This window comes from Schistocerca piceifrons, chromosome 10 (assembly GCF_021461385.2).
Source record: "Schistocerca piceifrons isolate TAMUIC-IGC-003096 chromosome 10, iqSchPice1.1, whole genome shotgun sequence".
In the NCBI taxonomy this organism is placed as follows: Eukaryota; Metazoa; Arthropoda; class Insecta; order Orthoptera; family Acrididae; genus Schistocerca; species Schistocerca piceifrons.
In genome coordinates, this window is record NC_060147.1 from 87,872,719 (window position 1) to 87,889,370 (window position 16,652).

General features: G+C 45.7%; 1 protein-coding gene across 1 annotated transcript in view; it reads left to right on the plus strand.

Moving 5' to 3' along the window:
- The first annotated feature begins 2,846 nt into the window (after positions 1 to 2,846).
- The window catches only part of LOC124718818 (odorant receptor 43a-like), a 32,883-nt gene continuing 19,077 nt past the window's right edge, over positions 2,847 to 16,652 (plus strand). Inside the window, exon 1 of the mRNA XM_047244436.1 lies at positions 2,847 to 2,954. Within this exon, the coding sequence (XP_047100392.1) occupies positions 2,892 to 2,954 (63 nt within the window). The 5' untranslated portion in view covers positions 2,847 to 2,891. The remainder of the gene's footprint in view (positions 2,955 to 16,652) is intronic.

Sequence of the window (16,652 nt, forward strand, 5' to 3'; positions counted from 1 at the left end):
TTTATACACCTTTAAAAACGCATATCAGGTTTCCCTCCATTCAGAGGCTGTTGCACGCAGCGACCGTTATTTTGATTTGTAAATAATAGATTTCAGCTATCAGTCGTCCTTTGGAATTTTTATTTATTGGCAGATCTAGATTTCAGCTAGAAACTAGCCATTCTCAATACTAAGAATACAAGAGGTACATAGTTAGATGATGTCTTAAAAAGTTGCAATTAATGGCTTAACTCATATGGTTTATATATTACATACCACTATCCTTTTTTTGGTCAATGCATGTAATGCCTGTTGGTCTGGCTTTGTACACAGTTCATTGAATACTAATGTATGTGGAAGGTGGGCTGTGAGGAGAACACATTGGTTGGTTATATGGCGCTATCTATGTGAACTACATATAAACCTCAATGGAAGTAAACCACTTCGAATTTAATTACATAAAATGGAACATAAGTAAAATTCTTACATTATCGTCCAACTTATTTCATATTTATCGTCAAGTAATAAAATTTCCATATTCACTCCTTGTGAGTCCGTTATTATAATTAAAAATTTAAATTACGTCAGGTGGGTAAAACTTTTTAATTTTTAAAAAACGTTTTTTAAATTTATAAAACAATGGAGGACACGTGCTGTATACGTCTATTGGTTGATATGGCTTAAATGTATTGATTTTTATATCTCCCTTTATTAAACCCTAATAAGCATATTGTTCGTCATATTTACTAAATAGTTCGTTGATGGCGCCAAACATTAGTCAGATGCATTGTTATTACAATTTGGCTATTCCGCTATAATAATAATAACGGACTCAAGGAGTGAATATGGAAATTTTATTACTTGACGATAAATATGAAATAAGTCGGACGATAATGTAAGAATTTTACTTATGTTCCATTTTATGTAATTAAATTCGAAGTGGTTTACTCCCATTGAGGTTTATATGTAGTTCACATAGACGGCGCCATAAACCAACCGATGTGTTCTCTTCACAGCCCACCTTCCGCATACATAAGTATTCAATAATTTGTGTACAAAGCCAGACCAACAGGCATTACATGCATTGACCAAAAAAAGGATAGTGGTATGTAATATATAAACCATATGAGTTAAGCCATTAATTGCAACTTTTTAAGACATCATCTAACTATGTACCTGTTGTATTCTTAGCATTGAGAATGGCTAGTTTTTAGCTGAAATCTAGATCTGCGAATAAATAAAAATTCCAAAGGACGACTGATAGCTGAAATCTATTATTTACAAATCAAAATAACGGTCGCTGCATGCAACAGCCTCTGAATGGAGGGAAACCTGACGGTAATTTCCATTATACACTACTGGCCATTAATATTGCTACACCACGAGGATGACGTGCTACAGACGCGAAATTTAACCGACAGGAAGAAGATGCTGTGATATGCAAATGATTAGCTTTTCAGAGCGCTCACACAAGGTTGGCGCCGGTGGCGACACCCACAACGTGCTGACATGAGGAAAGTTTCCAACCGATTTCTCATACACAAACAGCAGTTGACCGGCGTTGCCTGGTGAAACGTTGTCGTGATGCCTCGTGTAAGGAGGAGAAATGCGTACCATCACGTTTCCGACTTTGATAAAGGTCGGAATGTAGCCTATCGCGATTGCGGTTTATCGTATCGCGACATTGCTGCTCGCGTTGGTCGAGATCCAATTACTGTTAGCAGAATATGGAATCGGTTGGTTCAGGAGGGTAATACGGAACGCCGTGCTGGATCCCAACGGCCTCGTATCACTTGCAGTCGAGACGACAGGCATCTTATCCGCATGGCTGTAACGGGTCGTGCAGCCACGTTTTGATCCCTGAGTCAACAGATGGGGACGTTTGCAAGACAACAACCATCTGCACGAACAGTTCGACTACGTTTGCAGCAGCATGGACTATCAGCTCGGAGACCATGGCCGCGGTTACCATTGACGCTGCATCACAGACAGGAGCGCCTGCGGTGGTATACTCAATGACGAACCTGGGTGCACGAATGGCAAAACGTCAGTCTTTCGGATGAATCCAGGTTCTGTTTACAGCATCATGATGGTTGCATCTGTGTTTGGCGACATCACGGTGAACGCACATTGGAAGCGTGTATTCGTCATCGCCATACTGGCGTATCAACCGCCGTGATGGTATGGGGTGCCATTGGTTACACGTCTCGGTTACCTCTTGTTCGCATTAACGGCACTTTGAACAGTGGACGTTATATTTCAGATGTATTACGACCCGTGGCTGTACCCTTCATTCGATCCCTTCGAAACCCTACATTTCAGCAGGATATTGCACGACCGCATGTTGCAGGTCCTATACGGCCCTTTCTAGATACAGAAATGTTCGACTGCTGCCCTGACCAGCACATTCTTCAGATCTCTCACCAATTGAAAACGTCTGGTCAATGGTGGCCGAGCAACTGGCTCGTCACGATACGCCAGTCACTACTCTTGATGAACTGTGGTATAGTGTTGAAGCTGCATGGGTAGCTGTTCCTTTACACGCCATCCAAGCTCTGTTTGACTCAATGCCCAGGCGTATCAAGGCCGTTATTACGGCGAGTAGTGGTTGTTCAGGGTACTGATTTCTCAGGATCTATGCACCCAAATTGCGTGAAAATGTAATCACATGTCAGTTCTAGTATAATATATTTGTCAATGAATACCTGTTTATCAACAGCATTTCTTCTTGGTGTAGCAAGTTTAATGGCCAGTAGTGTATGTCTATGTGTCTGTTTATGAGTTTTAACATTCAAGAATAATATTAAATGGATGTATACTTATAGCAACAAAAGTAATTTGTAGTATGTGTGCACTAACAGCTTTTGCAGACTACTGGAGGCAGGACGAGAGCACTGAAGTTCATTATCGCGATGCCTATTGTTCTCTTCGAGGCCGGGTCATACTGCGTCTTTGGACAGGTAGTAACGGACCAGGTAAGTCTACAGCAGATGAACTGTCACTTCTCGCCCAATCTAGGCTAACACACAGAGAAACAAAAACATGTGATTGATTTGAGAAAGTTATTAATGTACTGTTCCTCTATCATTAACTCCTCCCAATTTCCGTTTCATTATCACTGGTCGCCCTATCTTCATGAGCTAACACACACAGTAAGGCGAATGTGAGGAGACTGGTAAGCCCCTGCTGTGTGATATGCTCCCTACTGATGGACAGATTTGCCCAGGTAGAACACGGGAACTTTGATAACACAACACCTTAAAGCAGTTTCAAAATGCCTGTTGGCTTCTGTCTCGGGTTCTTCGGCCGACGTTCATCTAACGATTTTTCTGACGTTTCGCCAGCACGAGTGGCTGGCATTGTCAAAGCTTCACCCTCCATTGCTGGCAATGGAGGGTGAAGCGTTGACAATGCCAGCCACTCGTGCTGGCGAAACGTCAGAAAAATCATTAGATGAACGTCGGCCGAAGAACCCGAGACAGAAGCCAATAGGCAGTTTGTCAACAAGTGGCCACGAAAGCCTTAACAATTTTGTATTTTCAAAATAATACAACTAAAGGATCGTCCTAATGAGGTATTGTATTGAACTGTATGTTAACCGGGGACCTAGAAACGACGCAGAGGCTCCGTCCCCGCCGCAGCCGCAGTGGTCCACAACCCCACGACGACTACCGCAGTCCACTTCACCCCTACACCGCCCCACACCGAACCACTCTTTCAGGGTTATTGTGCGGTTCGGCTCCCGGGGACACGCCCCACCAGGGAACGTCTCGCACCAGACTTATAACTCCTATGTTTGCGCGGTAGAGTAATGGTGGTGTACGCGTACGTGGAGAACTTGTTCGTGCAACAATCGCCGACATAGTGTAGCTGAGCCGGAATAATGGGAACCAGCCCGCATTCGCCAAGGCAGATAGAAAACCGCCTAAAAACCATCCACACACTGGTTAGCTCACCGGACCTCGACACAAATCCGCCTGGCGGATTCGTGCCGGGGACCAGTCGCTCCTTGCCGCTCCGGAAAGCAGTGCGTTAGGCCGCACGGCTAAGCGGGCGGGCGTAATGAGGTATTACTTACGCAGACGAAGTCAAAAGACCTGGCGGTCTCAACTTGGAATGCGGGGATGTAGGCTCTGACCAGAGGCTACAGTGTCCTCGAAGTAAACCTTTCAGACGATGTTCCGCTTGAAGCTACCTTGGACTTTCTCATTTCGTGGCATAAGCTTAGTAGCAATAACTTTAGCCAGCTTTTACGTCTCTAACAGAGGCTGCCTTTCAGCAGCTGCAGCTTGAACTACTTCATATTTTTCCAATCTTAGCAGCTACGAGAGTAAACTTAGGAGTAATTTTTGTATGCAGTGCACGGTTGTCTGTGTTTTCAAATTGTGTTTGAATTGGTCTCTGTAGGACGTGTTTTGGATATTTATTATATACAGAAAACTGTCTTGTTCACATTTATTCTCTGCGTATTGCTATAGTACAAGGCATATTCGAAAAGTAAGGTCCGAATAGGCGTGAAGTGGAAACCACTGCGAAAATACGATGGAACGTTGCACAGATGTGTTCGGCAGTGTCTCTACCGTGCCTGTCGTTCACTTGACGTCGCACTTTTCAGTTAGGAGCGCAAAGTGATCACGTATAAATGCCTAAAACAACAGTGTTTGCCGCCAAGTACGTGCATATGGGAAGGGATTTCGTCTGAAGGTATGTAACCCATATACACTACCGGCCATTAAAATTGCTACACTACGAAGATGTGCTACAGACGCGAAATTTAACCGGCAGGCAGAAGATGTTGTGGTATCCAAATGATTAGCTTTTCAGAGCATTCACACATGGTTGGCGCCGGTGGCAACACCTACAACGTGCTGACAAGAGGAAAGTTTCCAAGCGATTTCTCATAAACAAACAGCAGTTGAACGGCGTTGCCAGGTGAAACGTTGTTGTGATGCCTCGAGTAAGGAGGAGAAATGCGTACCATCACGTTTCTGACTTTGATAAACGTCGGATTGTAGCCTATGGCAATTTCGGTTTATTGTATCGCGACATTCCTGCTGGCGTTGGTCGATATCCAATGACTGTTAACAGAATATGGAATCGGTGGGTTCAGGAGGGTAATACGGAACGCTATGCTGGGTCCCAACAGCCTTGTATCGCTAGCAGCCGAGATGACAGGCATCTTATCCGCATGGCTGTAACGGATCGTGCAGCCACGTTTTGATCCCTGAGTCAACAGATGGGGACGTTTTCAGGACAACAACCATCTGCAAGAACAGTTCGACGACGTTTGCAGCAGCATGGACTATTAGCTCGGAGACCACGGCTGCGGTTACCCTTGACACTGCATCACAGACAAGAGCGCCTGCGATGGTGTACTCAACGACGAACCTGGGTGCACGAATGGCAAAACGTCATTTTTTCGGATGAATCCAGGTTCCGTTTACAGCATCACGAAGGTCGCATCCGTGTTTGGCGATATCGCAGTGAACGCACATTGGAAGCGTGTATTCGTCATCGCCATACTGGCGTATCACCCGGCGTGATGGTATGGGGTGCCATTGGTTACACGTCTCGGTCACCTCTTGTTCGCACTGACGGCACTTTGAACAGTGGACGTTACATTTCAGATGTGTTACTTCCCGTGGCTCTACCCTTCATTCGATCCCTGCGAAACCCTACATTTCACTACCGCATGATGCAGGTCCTGTACGGGCCTTTCTGGATACAGAAATTGTTCGACTGCTTCCCTGGCCAGCACATTCTCCAGATCTCTCACCAATTGAAAACGTCTGGTCAATGGTAGCCTAGCAACTGGCTCGTCACTGTACGCCAGTCACTACTCTTGATGAACTGTGGTATCGTGTTGAAGCTGCATGGGCAGCTGTACCTGTACACGCTATCCAAGCTCTGTTTGACTCGATGCCCAGGCGTATCAAGGCCGTTATTACGGCCAGAGGTGGTTGTTCTGGGTACTGATTTCTCAGGATCTATGCACCCAAATTGCGTGAAAATGTAATCACATGTCAGTTCTAGTATAATATATTTGTCCAATGAATACCCGTTTATCATCTGCATTTCTTCTTGGTGTAGCAATTTTAATGGATAGTAGTGTATCATTACCAGAATTATGCAGACAACTGATGTGGAAATGTGGAAGTTCCTGTCTTGAAGTGTCAGTTGAGATATTTGGTCTGGGCTTTTTTTTTACGTGGTCTAGCAGGCGTTCCAGCATCACACGACCATTTTTTGTGGCTATCATCTGATCCAGAGAAGCAAGAAGGATAACGTCTAGCTTGTCATTCTAGTAAGTTAGATTTCTTTTGGGCAGGATGTCGAATGTTAGGTCTGCCAGGTATATTAAGTAGTAGTTGATTTTTGGGATTGTGCCCTCAGTGATACCGGTGGGTAATCGGCAAGAAGACCCTGAAATATTATACTGCGCGTTTGTCAGCAAGCCTTGCCGCTGCAGTTCTGTTGGCTGTGCGCCGCTGTAATGACCTCGTGCATGGCTGTTGAGTATGACAACTATCAGTTTTGGCACTGATGATGATGATGATCGTATGGCATTGTTGGCCGGTAGGCCCCATGCGGGGAAGTTCGGCCGCCGTATTGCAAGTTCTTTTTAGTTGACGTCACTTCGGCGACTTTGCGCGTCAATGATGATGAAATGATGATGAAGAACACTGAGAACTACCCATCGGACCCTACCACGCGAAAGAATTCGGTTGCTCTTGTAATAGCCTTCCTGCGCACTCGGTTGTAGGATGCTGGGAGCGAAACAGAGTGTACTCGCATGGACTGGGGACTGTGTGTCAATGTTCTGTGCAGCAGATGGTGACTTGCCTCGGTTCGCACTGCAGTAATCCGTCTGTGCAGCGTGGTACTTCCTCAAATCCCCTATCATCGTTGTACGAACCCCTATAAATAACTACTTTCCAGTTAACAATTAAGTGCCTGGCAGAGGATTTATCAAACAAATTTCAACCGAGCGAGGTGGCGCAGTGGTTAGCGCACTGGACTCGCATTCCGGAGGACGACGGTTCAATCCCGCGTCCGGCCATCCTGATTTAAGTTTTCCGTGATTTCCCTAATTCACTCCAAGCAAATGCCGGGATGGTTCCTTTGAAAGGGCACGGCCGACTCTCTTCCCCGCCCTTTCCTAGACCGATGACCTCGCTGTTTGGTCTCTTCCCTCAAACAATCTTATCCAATCCAAGCTACATTCAAGCCGTTCCACTCTCGAACAACAGACGGAAGGAACGAACATATGAATCTTTCCGTGCGAGCTGTGATTTCTATTATTTTATTTCTATGGTCATTTCTCCCTATGTGGGCTATGTAGGTGGGCGCCAACAAAGTATTTTCGCATTTTGTGGAAATATTGTGCTGCAACGAATAACTTATTTGTTTTAATTATTGCGACACACGATCGCATGTAATATCCGTGACACTCACACCCCTATTTTGTCATAACACAAATGAGCTGCCCTTTTTCGGACACGTTATGTGTTCCCCGTCAATCCTATCTGATGCGGATCCCATATCACTCAGCAGTAACCTAGCACAGGACGGACAAGCGTAGCATAGGCAGTCTCTTTGGTAGACCTGTTGCATCTGTAAGTTGGGTTGATTTGGGGAAAGAGACCAAACTGCGAGGTCATCGGTTTCATGGGATTAGGGAAGGATGGAGAAGGAAGTCGGCCGTGCCCTTTCAAAGGAACCTGAAGCGATTTAGGGAAATCACGGAAAACCTAAATCAGGATTACCAGACGCGGGATAGAATCGTCGTCCTCCCGAATGCGAATCCAGTATCATCAGTAAGTGTTAGGCAAATAAATCACAGTCTTTGGTTTTATTCCCCCATAACGTTATCTATGTGATCGTTCCACTTTAAGTTATTGGTAACTGTAATCCTTAAGTATTTAAATGAATTTACACCCTTTAGATTTTTTGTGTAACCGAAATTTAGCGGATTCCTTTTAGTACTCACACATATCATTGTTTACAGTCAATTGCCACTTTTCACACTATACAGATGTCTTGCCTAAATCATTTTGACCTGGGTTTTGATCGTCTGATGACTTTACGAGACGGAAAATGACTTTATTATTTGCAAGCAATCGAAGAGGGCTGGTCAGATCGTCTCCTAAATTCTGTGTACTGGTTAGGAATAGCAGAGGGCCTTCCTTGGCAATCGCCACATTTCAGTTCTGCTTCTCTCGATAACTTTCTGTAAGTCGCTACGAACTGTGACTCTTCTGATGGGAAATCACGAATCCAGTAGCATAACTGAGGCGATATTTTGTAGGCAAGCGAGCTGAGTATAAGCCGCTTGGGGGAAACGATATCAACAGCCTTCTGGAAATCAAGAAATAAGGAATAAATCTGGGATACCGTGTTGATAGTACTCATTACTTCATGTGAATGAAGTGCGCTGGTTGTGTTTGACAAGAGCGATATTTTATAAATCCGTCCTGACTGTCTGTCAATAATCCGTTTTCATCAAGGTAAGTAATATGATGGAACTCTTAAAAACATTCTAAGTTCGAATACAATAAATATCCTTGACACGGGATAGCTTCTGTTTACATATCTCTGTATCCCATCTGTCTGCATCTAATGTAGATCTCGTGTTCAAATGTCATAATATCTTCTACGTGTTTGAGCAGTGTGTATCTGAGGCGGGATGTGGGTAACAGTGTGATATTGGCGCAATTAGATGTGGGAAACAACGAGGGCAGTTCAATAAGTAATGAAACACATTTTTTTTCTCGGCCAATTTTGGTTGAAAAAACCGGAAATATCTTGTGGAATATTTTCAAACATTCCCGCTTCGTCTCGTATAGTTTCATTGACTTCCGACAGGTGGCAGCGCTGTACGGAGCTGTTAAAATGGCGTCTGTAACGGATGTGCGTTGCAAACAACGGGCAGTGATCGAGTTTCTTTTGGCGGAAAACCGGGGCATCTCAGATATTCATAGGCGCTTGCAGAATGTCTACGGTGATCTGGCAGTGGACAAAAGCACGGTGAGTCGTTGGGCAAAGCGTGTGTCATCATCGCCGCAAGGTCAAGCAAGACTGTCTGATCTCCCGCGTGCAGGCCGACCGTGCACAGCTGTGACTCCTGCAATGGCAGAGGGTGCGAACACACTCGTTCGAGATGATCGACGGATCACCATCAAACAACTCAGTGCTCAACTTGACATCTCTGTTGGTAGTGCTGTCACAATTGTTCACCAGTTGGGATATTCGAAGGTTTGTTCCCGCTGGGTCCCTCGTTGTCTAACCGAACACCATAAAGAGCAAAGGAGAACCATCTGTGCGGAATTGCTTGCTCGTCATGTGGCTGAGCGTGACAATTTCTTGTCAAAGATTGTTACAGGCGATGAAACATGGGTTCATCACTTCGAACCTGAAACAAAACGGCAATCAATGGAGTGGCGCCACACCCACTCCCCTACCAAGAAAAAGTTTAAAGCCATACCCTCAGCCGGTAAAATCATGGTTACAGTCTTCTGGGACGCTGGAGGGGTTATTCTGTTCGATGTCCTTCCCCATGGTCAAACGATCAACTCTGAAGTGTATTGTGCTACTCTTCAGAAATTGAAGAAACGACTTCAGCGTGTTCGTAGGCACAAAAATCTGAACGAACTTCTCCTTCATGACAACGCAAGACCTCACACAAGTCTTCGCACCCGAGAGGAGCTCACAAAACTTCAGTGGACTGTTCTTCCTCATGCACCCTACAGCCCCGATCTCGCACCGTCGGGTTTCCATATGTTTGGCCCAATGAAGGACGCAATCCGTGGGAGGCACTACGCGGATGATGAAGAAGTTATTGATGCAGTACGACGTTGGCTCCAACATCGACCAGTGGAATGGTACCGTGCAGGCATACAGGCCCTCATTTCAAGGTGGCGTAAGGCCGTAGCATTGAATGGAGATTACGTTGAAAAATAGTGTTGTGTAGCTAAAAGATTGGGGAATAACCTGGTGTATTTCAATGCTGAATAAAACAACCCCTGTTTCAGAAAAAAAATGTGTTGCATTACTTATTGAACTGCCCTCGCACATCCCAGTTGCACAACCTCGAGCTCTCAGCGTTACTCCGGTGCTTCACAAGCGGACATGTTACCGCGCTCGGCCATCTGGATGGGTCACTGAGCAACTGTAACGTGAGTTAAAATTTTGGAAAGATGTTCCAACGACCTATATGTGTTTTCTGCACGTCTTGTAGTTTTCGTGCAGGCATCTCTTGAAACTTTGGAAGTGCTTATTAATAACACTGTACTTGATTCAGTACTGCTCAGAGCAGGGAAACCTCTACTCCTGAGCACTACAACAATGCTCCCTCCCCTCCCCCCCAACCCCCAATCCCGGTTCATCTGCTGGACTGTAAAAATTTTGAGAAGAGGCAGATATCCAACGCTAAACAAGTTGTATGAAATCAACAGATCACCAGAGGAAGATAAATTTGCAGCTTCAATCATATCTGGTAGCTATTTACCTATTCTCTAGGGATTCTTTTTTGTCTTGCTTGTAAATATACGAAGTAAATATTCCAGAATTCGAATCTAGAATAGCTGCCAACATGAGTAACATAGAAATAGATACCCTCGCTGTAGTGGAGCACTTAATAAATGCAGGTCTTCCGGTCCAGACTGTAATCCAATTACGATCCTCTCAGAGTATGCTGATACAGTAGCTCCATACTTAACAATCATATACAACCGCCCGCTCGACTGAAGATCCGTACTTAAAGACTGGCGAGTTTCACAGGTCACACCAGTATTCAAGAAAGGTAGTAGGAGTAATCCAATAAATTGCAGGACCATGTCATTAACGTCGATATGCAGCAGGATTTTGAAACACATATTGTGTTTGAACTTTACGAAGTACCTCGAAGAGAATCGTCATTGACATACTGTCAACACGGATTTAGAAAACAGCGTTCTTGTGAAACACAACTAGCTCTTTACTCGCACGAAGTTGGCTCTGAGCACTATGGGACTTAACTGCTCAGGTCATCAGTCCCCTAGAACTTAGATCTACTTAAACCTAACTAACTTAAGGACATCACACACATCCATGCCCGAGGCAGGATTCGAACCTGCGACCGTAGCGGTCGCGCGGTTTTAGACTATAGCGCCTAGAACCGCTCGGCCACTTCGGCCGGCTCGCACGAAGTGTTGAATGCTATTGACAAGAGATTTCAAATTGATTCCGTATTTCTGGATTTCCGGAAGGCTTTTGACACTGTACCACACAAGCGGCCTGTAGTGTAATTGCATACTTATGCCACATAGTCTCAGTTAAGTGACTGGACTCGTGATTTCGTGTCAGAGAGCTCACAGTTCATAGGAACTGACATAAAGTCAACAAGTAAAATGAAAGTGATTTCTGGCGTTCCTCGAGGTAGTATTATGGGCCCTCTGTTGTTCCTTAGCTATATAAACAATTTAGGAGACAATCTGAGCAGCCGCCCTAGGTTGTTTACAGATACGGTCGTTTATCGTCTAGTAAAGTCATCAGAAGATCAAAACAAATTGCAGAACGATTTAGGAAAGATTCTGTATGGTGCGAAAATTGGCCATTGACCCTAAATAATGAAAAGTGTGAGGTCATCCACATGAGTGCTAAAGGGAATCCGTAACACGGTAAATCAGCCAAACCTAAAGGCCGTAAATTCAACTAAGTACATAGGAACTACAGTTATGAACAGCTTAAATTGGAAAGAAAACGTAGAAAATGTTGTGGGGAAAGGAACTTGAGACTGCGTTTTATGGGCAGAATACTTAGAAGATCCAACGGATCTACTAAAGAGACTGCCTAGGCTACGGTTGTCGGTCCTCTTTTGGAGTAATGCTGCGCAGAGTGGGATCCCTGCTAGATAGGATTAATTGAGTACACCAAAAAAGTTAAAACAAGAGCAGCACGTTTTATATTATCGAGAAACAAGGGGGAGATTTTCACTGACATGATACGCACGTGTGATTTGCAGAATATTCATGTAGATGTGGAAGAATGAAGGTCTAAAAATATTGTAATACTAATGTACGCTATGACAGCCAGAGTAACAGATTTTACATCTTGTCTAAGTAGCGCCATGCAAAGGCCAAATACTGCGAGCATTAAAACTATATGCAGGGTCAGAACTCGGATCGAGAACCTTGCTTGGCATGGGAAAGCTCTTGCCGACAGCATGCCTCAGGATCAATACTCACAGCTTCAATGCTGCCTTACCTCATTACCTCATTTTATTTCGTACATAATACTGGAATTACATGGACTGTAGCAGATCGTGGAGCCAAGAACAGCACACCAAGAATCGGATGTCGAAAGCTGCCAGTCGTTTAACCTGCATGTTGAGCACCCAGCAGAAGCTGCCGCACCTGTGTCGTTAAACTGCTAACTGTCAACGACCTGGGAGTGAAGCAGCCTTCACGAAGCTTCTACAAGTTGACCGACTGCCGCACGACAACAGCTGCTTCAGTCACTACCTCTGTCCGAAACATTTCTGTCATGGTGCAGAAGCGCTGCTCATCCGTGAAGTCAGCACTGAGCAGCTGTATTTAAACCTCTTCTGAACCAGCCACCAAGCTTGGATTCCAGCCCCTCCCCGGTTCTATAAAGCCCTCCAAATCCTCGAACGCCATGCGCTCCACCTCGCCTTCCGTGTCCGCCTTCCGTCCCCCATGCGCATCCTTTACGACCTCATCTCCTTCCCCCACCTTCTCCTTTTCCTTGAACACATCCGCACACTATATATTGTCCGCTGCCTTGATCCCCCTCACCCCCTGGTGTCTCCCTTCCTCTCCATCCCCACCCAGTTGCCGCGCCTTTACCGCTGTGTCCCTCCCTCTCTCCATCTCCACACCCCCCGCCTCTTTTCCCAACGCAACTTCCACCATCTACCCCCCCCCCCCCCGGATGATGAGCTTTGCCCTGACATCTACACTTCCTACCTACTTTAACCCCCTCTTCCTACCTCCTCCTCAGGGCTCCTTCTCCTCCCCCTCTCCCCTCCTGAGCGGCCTCCTCCTCTTACTCCCCCTCCATCTCTTGTGCCTCCTTTCAGTGTCTCTGCACTCCCTCCTGCCCTGTCTTCCCTCTTCATCTCCCACCCCACGTGTCTCCTGCCTCTTCGTGTACCCACTGATGCCCCTCCTCTCTTCATCCTGCTGCTTCCCCTGCTGCCCCTTGCTCTCCCATCCTTTTCCATCCTCTCTGCCCTTTCCCTCGGCAGGTTCCGCCTGGCAGTTTTATTCTTCATCGTGTGTGCTCCAAGTGGGTTTTAAGTGTGTTGTTACGGAGTGTTTTTACTACTGTGGCCGACTTTCAACGTGTGCATGTCCATTCAGTGTCTTCTCTGAGTTTTGAAGAATCGCCATCTGTGTTTTTTAAATTTCTGGTGACTTTTTTTAACTGTCCTCCATGAACGTCTCTGTGTTAGTCTATATTTCTTTTGTACCTCCATTTTCTCCCATTATTCTGTTTTACATTCCCCTTTATTGCCTTATGTATGTACCATTTTATTCTTATTTTAAGTTCATGTCACTCGGCTTAAGAGCGGCGGATTGTGCCACTGACAGCCCTCCCCTGCCCATATGGGGCAGGGGAATGAAATCACAATAAAGAAAAAAAACAGCCACCAAGAGCTGGGCAGCAATATGACGTACTCTTGTGCTGTTCAGTGCTATATCCATGATGCGGCTGTCTCTACTGTTAATCGAGCTTCAAAATTTTGCCCACACCTGTGCATCTAGCCGAAAAGGCAGCTGAGCACTTTGCTGCCTTGTCAGGACTATACTGGGATACAGCCATCCCTGCACCTGCTGGCGTTTAAGTAAGTCCTTTGGCCTGTGTCTCTGAGCAAGACGGAGGCTGTCGTTTTTGCAGTCACAGCAGCCGATGCTGAGCTGCCACATATGGGCTGAGTGGCATGAAACCCCTCTTTACAGAGGGTTTGCAATGGAGGTGGACATTCACCACTATCACCTACTCACTCCAGCCAGAGACAATGTTATGGTGTACTGGCCACGCTTACCATCGACGATAGAAACACTAAAGTCCAATCAACGTCAACAAACAGTGATAAAGAAGTACTTGTATCTACAGACTAGAGTCCATGCTTACATCTGCATCTGTCTTTGGCAGAGATCCATTACTCATATGTAGCCATCTCTGAAACCCCTTTGTAATACCTTGTGGAGTAATGTCACAGACTCCCTCAAGTGGTGCTAATCCGCCACATTCTATGGGAGTACCCTCTGGTAGTAGCAGTCAGAGATCATAGGAGAAAACATCTGAGGCCATGAAAGTTTTATAATTAAATTTTGCCCGAGACATGTCTCATCTTTATCCACGATAATTATGGAAGCTGTCCGCCTGCTATAGCTCAGTAGTCAGTGCGACAGAATGTCAATCCTATGGGCCCGGGTTCGACTGCCGGCTGGGTCGGAGATTTTCTCCGCTCAGGGACGGGGTGTTGTGTTGTCTTAATCATCATCATTTCATCCCCATCGACGCGCAAGTCGCCGAAGTGACGTCAAATCGAAAGACTTGCACCCGGCGATCACTCTACCCCCACGGGAAGCCCTAGTCACACGACATTTACATTTACATTTATCATGGAAGCTGAAGAAATGAATTAAAACATGTGCCATAACATGGATTCGTACCCAGGTCTTCTTGCTTTGTAAACAAAAATGCTGACCATCACACCACTGCAGCACTATGATCATATTTCTCTTCATATCTTCAGCTTCTCCGCCCCCGTGGTACAGGATAGGGTGCTATTCCAATGCCGGAGAGCCCTGGAAATAATGACAACTTAGGGGGAAAACAAGCTGAAGATATCTACATATACATCTACATCTACATTTACACTCCCGAAGCCACCCAACGGTGTGTGGCGGAGGGTACTTTACGTGCCACTGTCATTACCTCCCTTTCCTGTTCCAGTCGCGTGTGGTTCGCGGGAAGAACGACTGCCGGAAAGCCTCCGTGCGCGCTCGAATCTCTCTAATTTTACATTCGTGATCTCCTCGGGAGGTATAAGTAGGGGGAGACAATATATTCGATACCTCATCCAGAAACGCACTTTGAAACCTGGACAGCAAGCTACACTGCGATGCAGAGCGCCTCTCCTGCAGAGTCTGCCACTTGAGTTTGCTAAACATCTCTGTAACGCTATCACTGTTACCAAATAACCCTGTGACGAAACGCGCCGCACTTCTTTGGATCTTCTCTATCTCCTCTGTCAATCCGACCTGGTACTGAAGTTTGTGTTGGGGAGGGAATTTGAGTTGGGTAGCTCGTGCAGCAATGTTGACCGTAGTATTGTGATAGTGTAATGGTCAGCATTTTTACCGAATAAGCAAGACGACCTGGGTTCGAGTCCCGGCCGTGGCACAAATTCTAATTCATTTATTCCGCTTCCATCATTATCGTATATGAATGTTTTAATCGAGCCTGGAGGCGTGCTCTGATAGCCTAATGATTGAAGTGACTGTTCGCGTTAAGGTGGATATAGTGGTCCAAGTATTGTGTCTGTGGTAACTGTGGCTGGCGCCTTTCTTTTCAGCCACCTACCACACAGCGGTGTAATGCTGGTTGCCGCCACACCAAGAGAGCTGCAACATAACTGCGGGACTCCTCAGCTACTGCGGTACCTGGCGGCGCTATATTCGTCGGACACAGCATTACTGTAGTCGCCATTATTCTCTCCTCCACGACCATGATTCGTTGATATTCTCCCGCCAGACCGCTTTGTAGGACGTCGCCCAGCCACTCAAAATGGGGGGTTCAGAGTTACGGTTTTCTGGAATTAACTCGTTCAGACTCGAAATATTAAAAATTAGTTTTTTTAAGTTTTGTTATTACATTATTAGACATACACTGAAGCGCCAAAGAAACTGGTATAGGCATATGTATTCAAATAGAGAGATATGTAAACAGGCAGCATAAGGCGCTGCGGTCGGCGGTGCCCATATAAGACAGCAAGAGTCTGGCGCAATTTTTAGGTCAGTTGCTGCTGCTACAATGGCAGGTTATCAAGATTTAAGTGAGTTTGGACGTGGTATTATAATCGGAGTACGAGCGATGCGTCAAGCATATTCCGAGATAGCGATAAAGTGGGGACTTTCCCGTACGACCATTTCAGAAGTGTTCCGTGAATATCAGGAATCCGGTAAAACAACAAATCTCCTTTGCCGTGGTCGGAAACAGATCCTGCAAGAACATGACCAATGACGACTGAAGAGAATTGTTCAACATGGCAGAAATGCAACCCTTCCGCAAATCGCAGCTGATTTTTATACTTGGCCATCAACCCGAACTATTCAACGAAACATCGGTATGGGTATTCGGAGCTGAAGGCCCACTCGTGTACCCTTGATGACTGCACGACACAAAGTTTTACGCCAAAAAATGCGAATTTCAGGCATTACCTCTCACCAGGGATAATAATATGGGCTGTTTACGTGGGATGGACTGAGTCCTCTGGGCCAAATGAACCGATCATTCACTGAAAATGATTGTATTCGGCTACTTGGAGACCATTTACAGCCATTCATTTACATCTACATCTACATCCATACTCCGCTAGCCACCTCAAGGTGTGTGGCGGAGGGTACTTTGAGTACCTCTATCGGTTCTCCCTTCTATTCCAG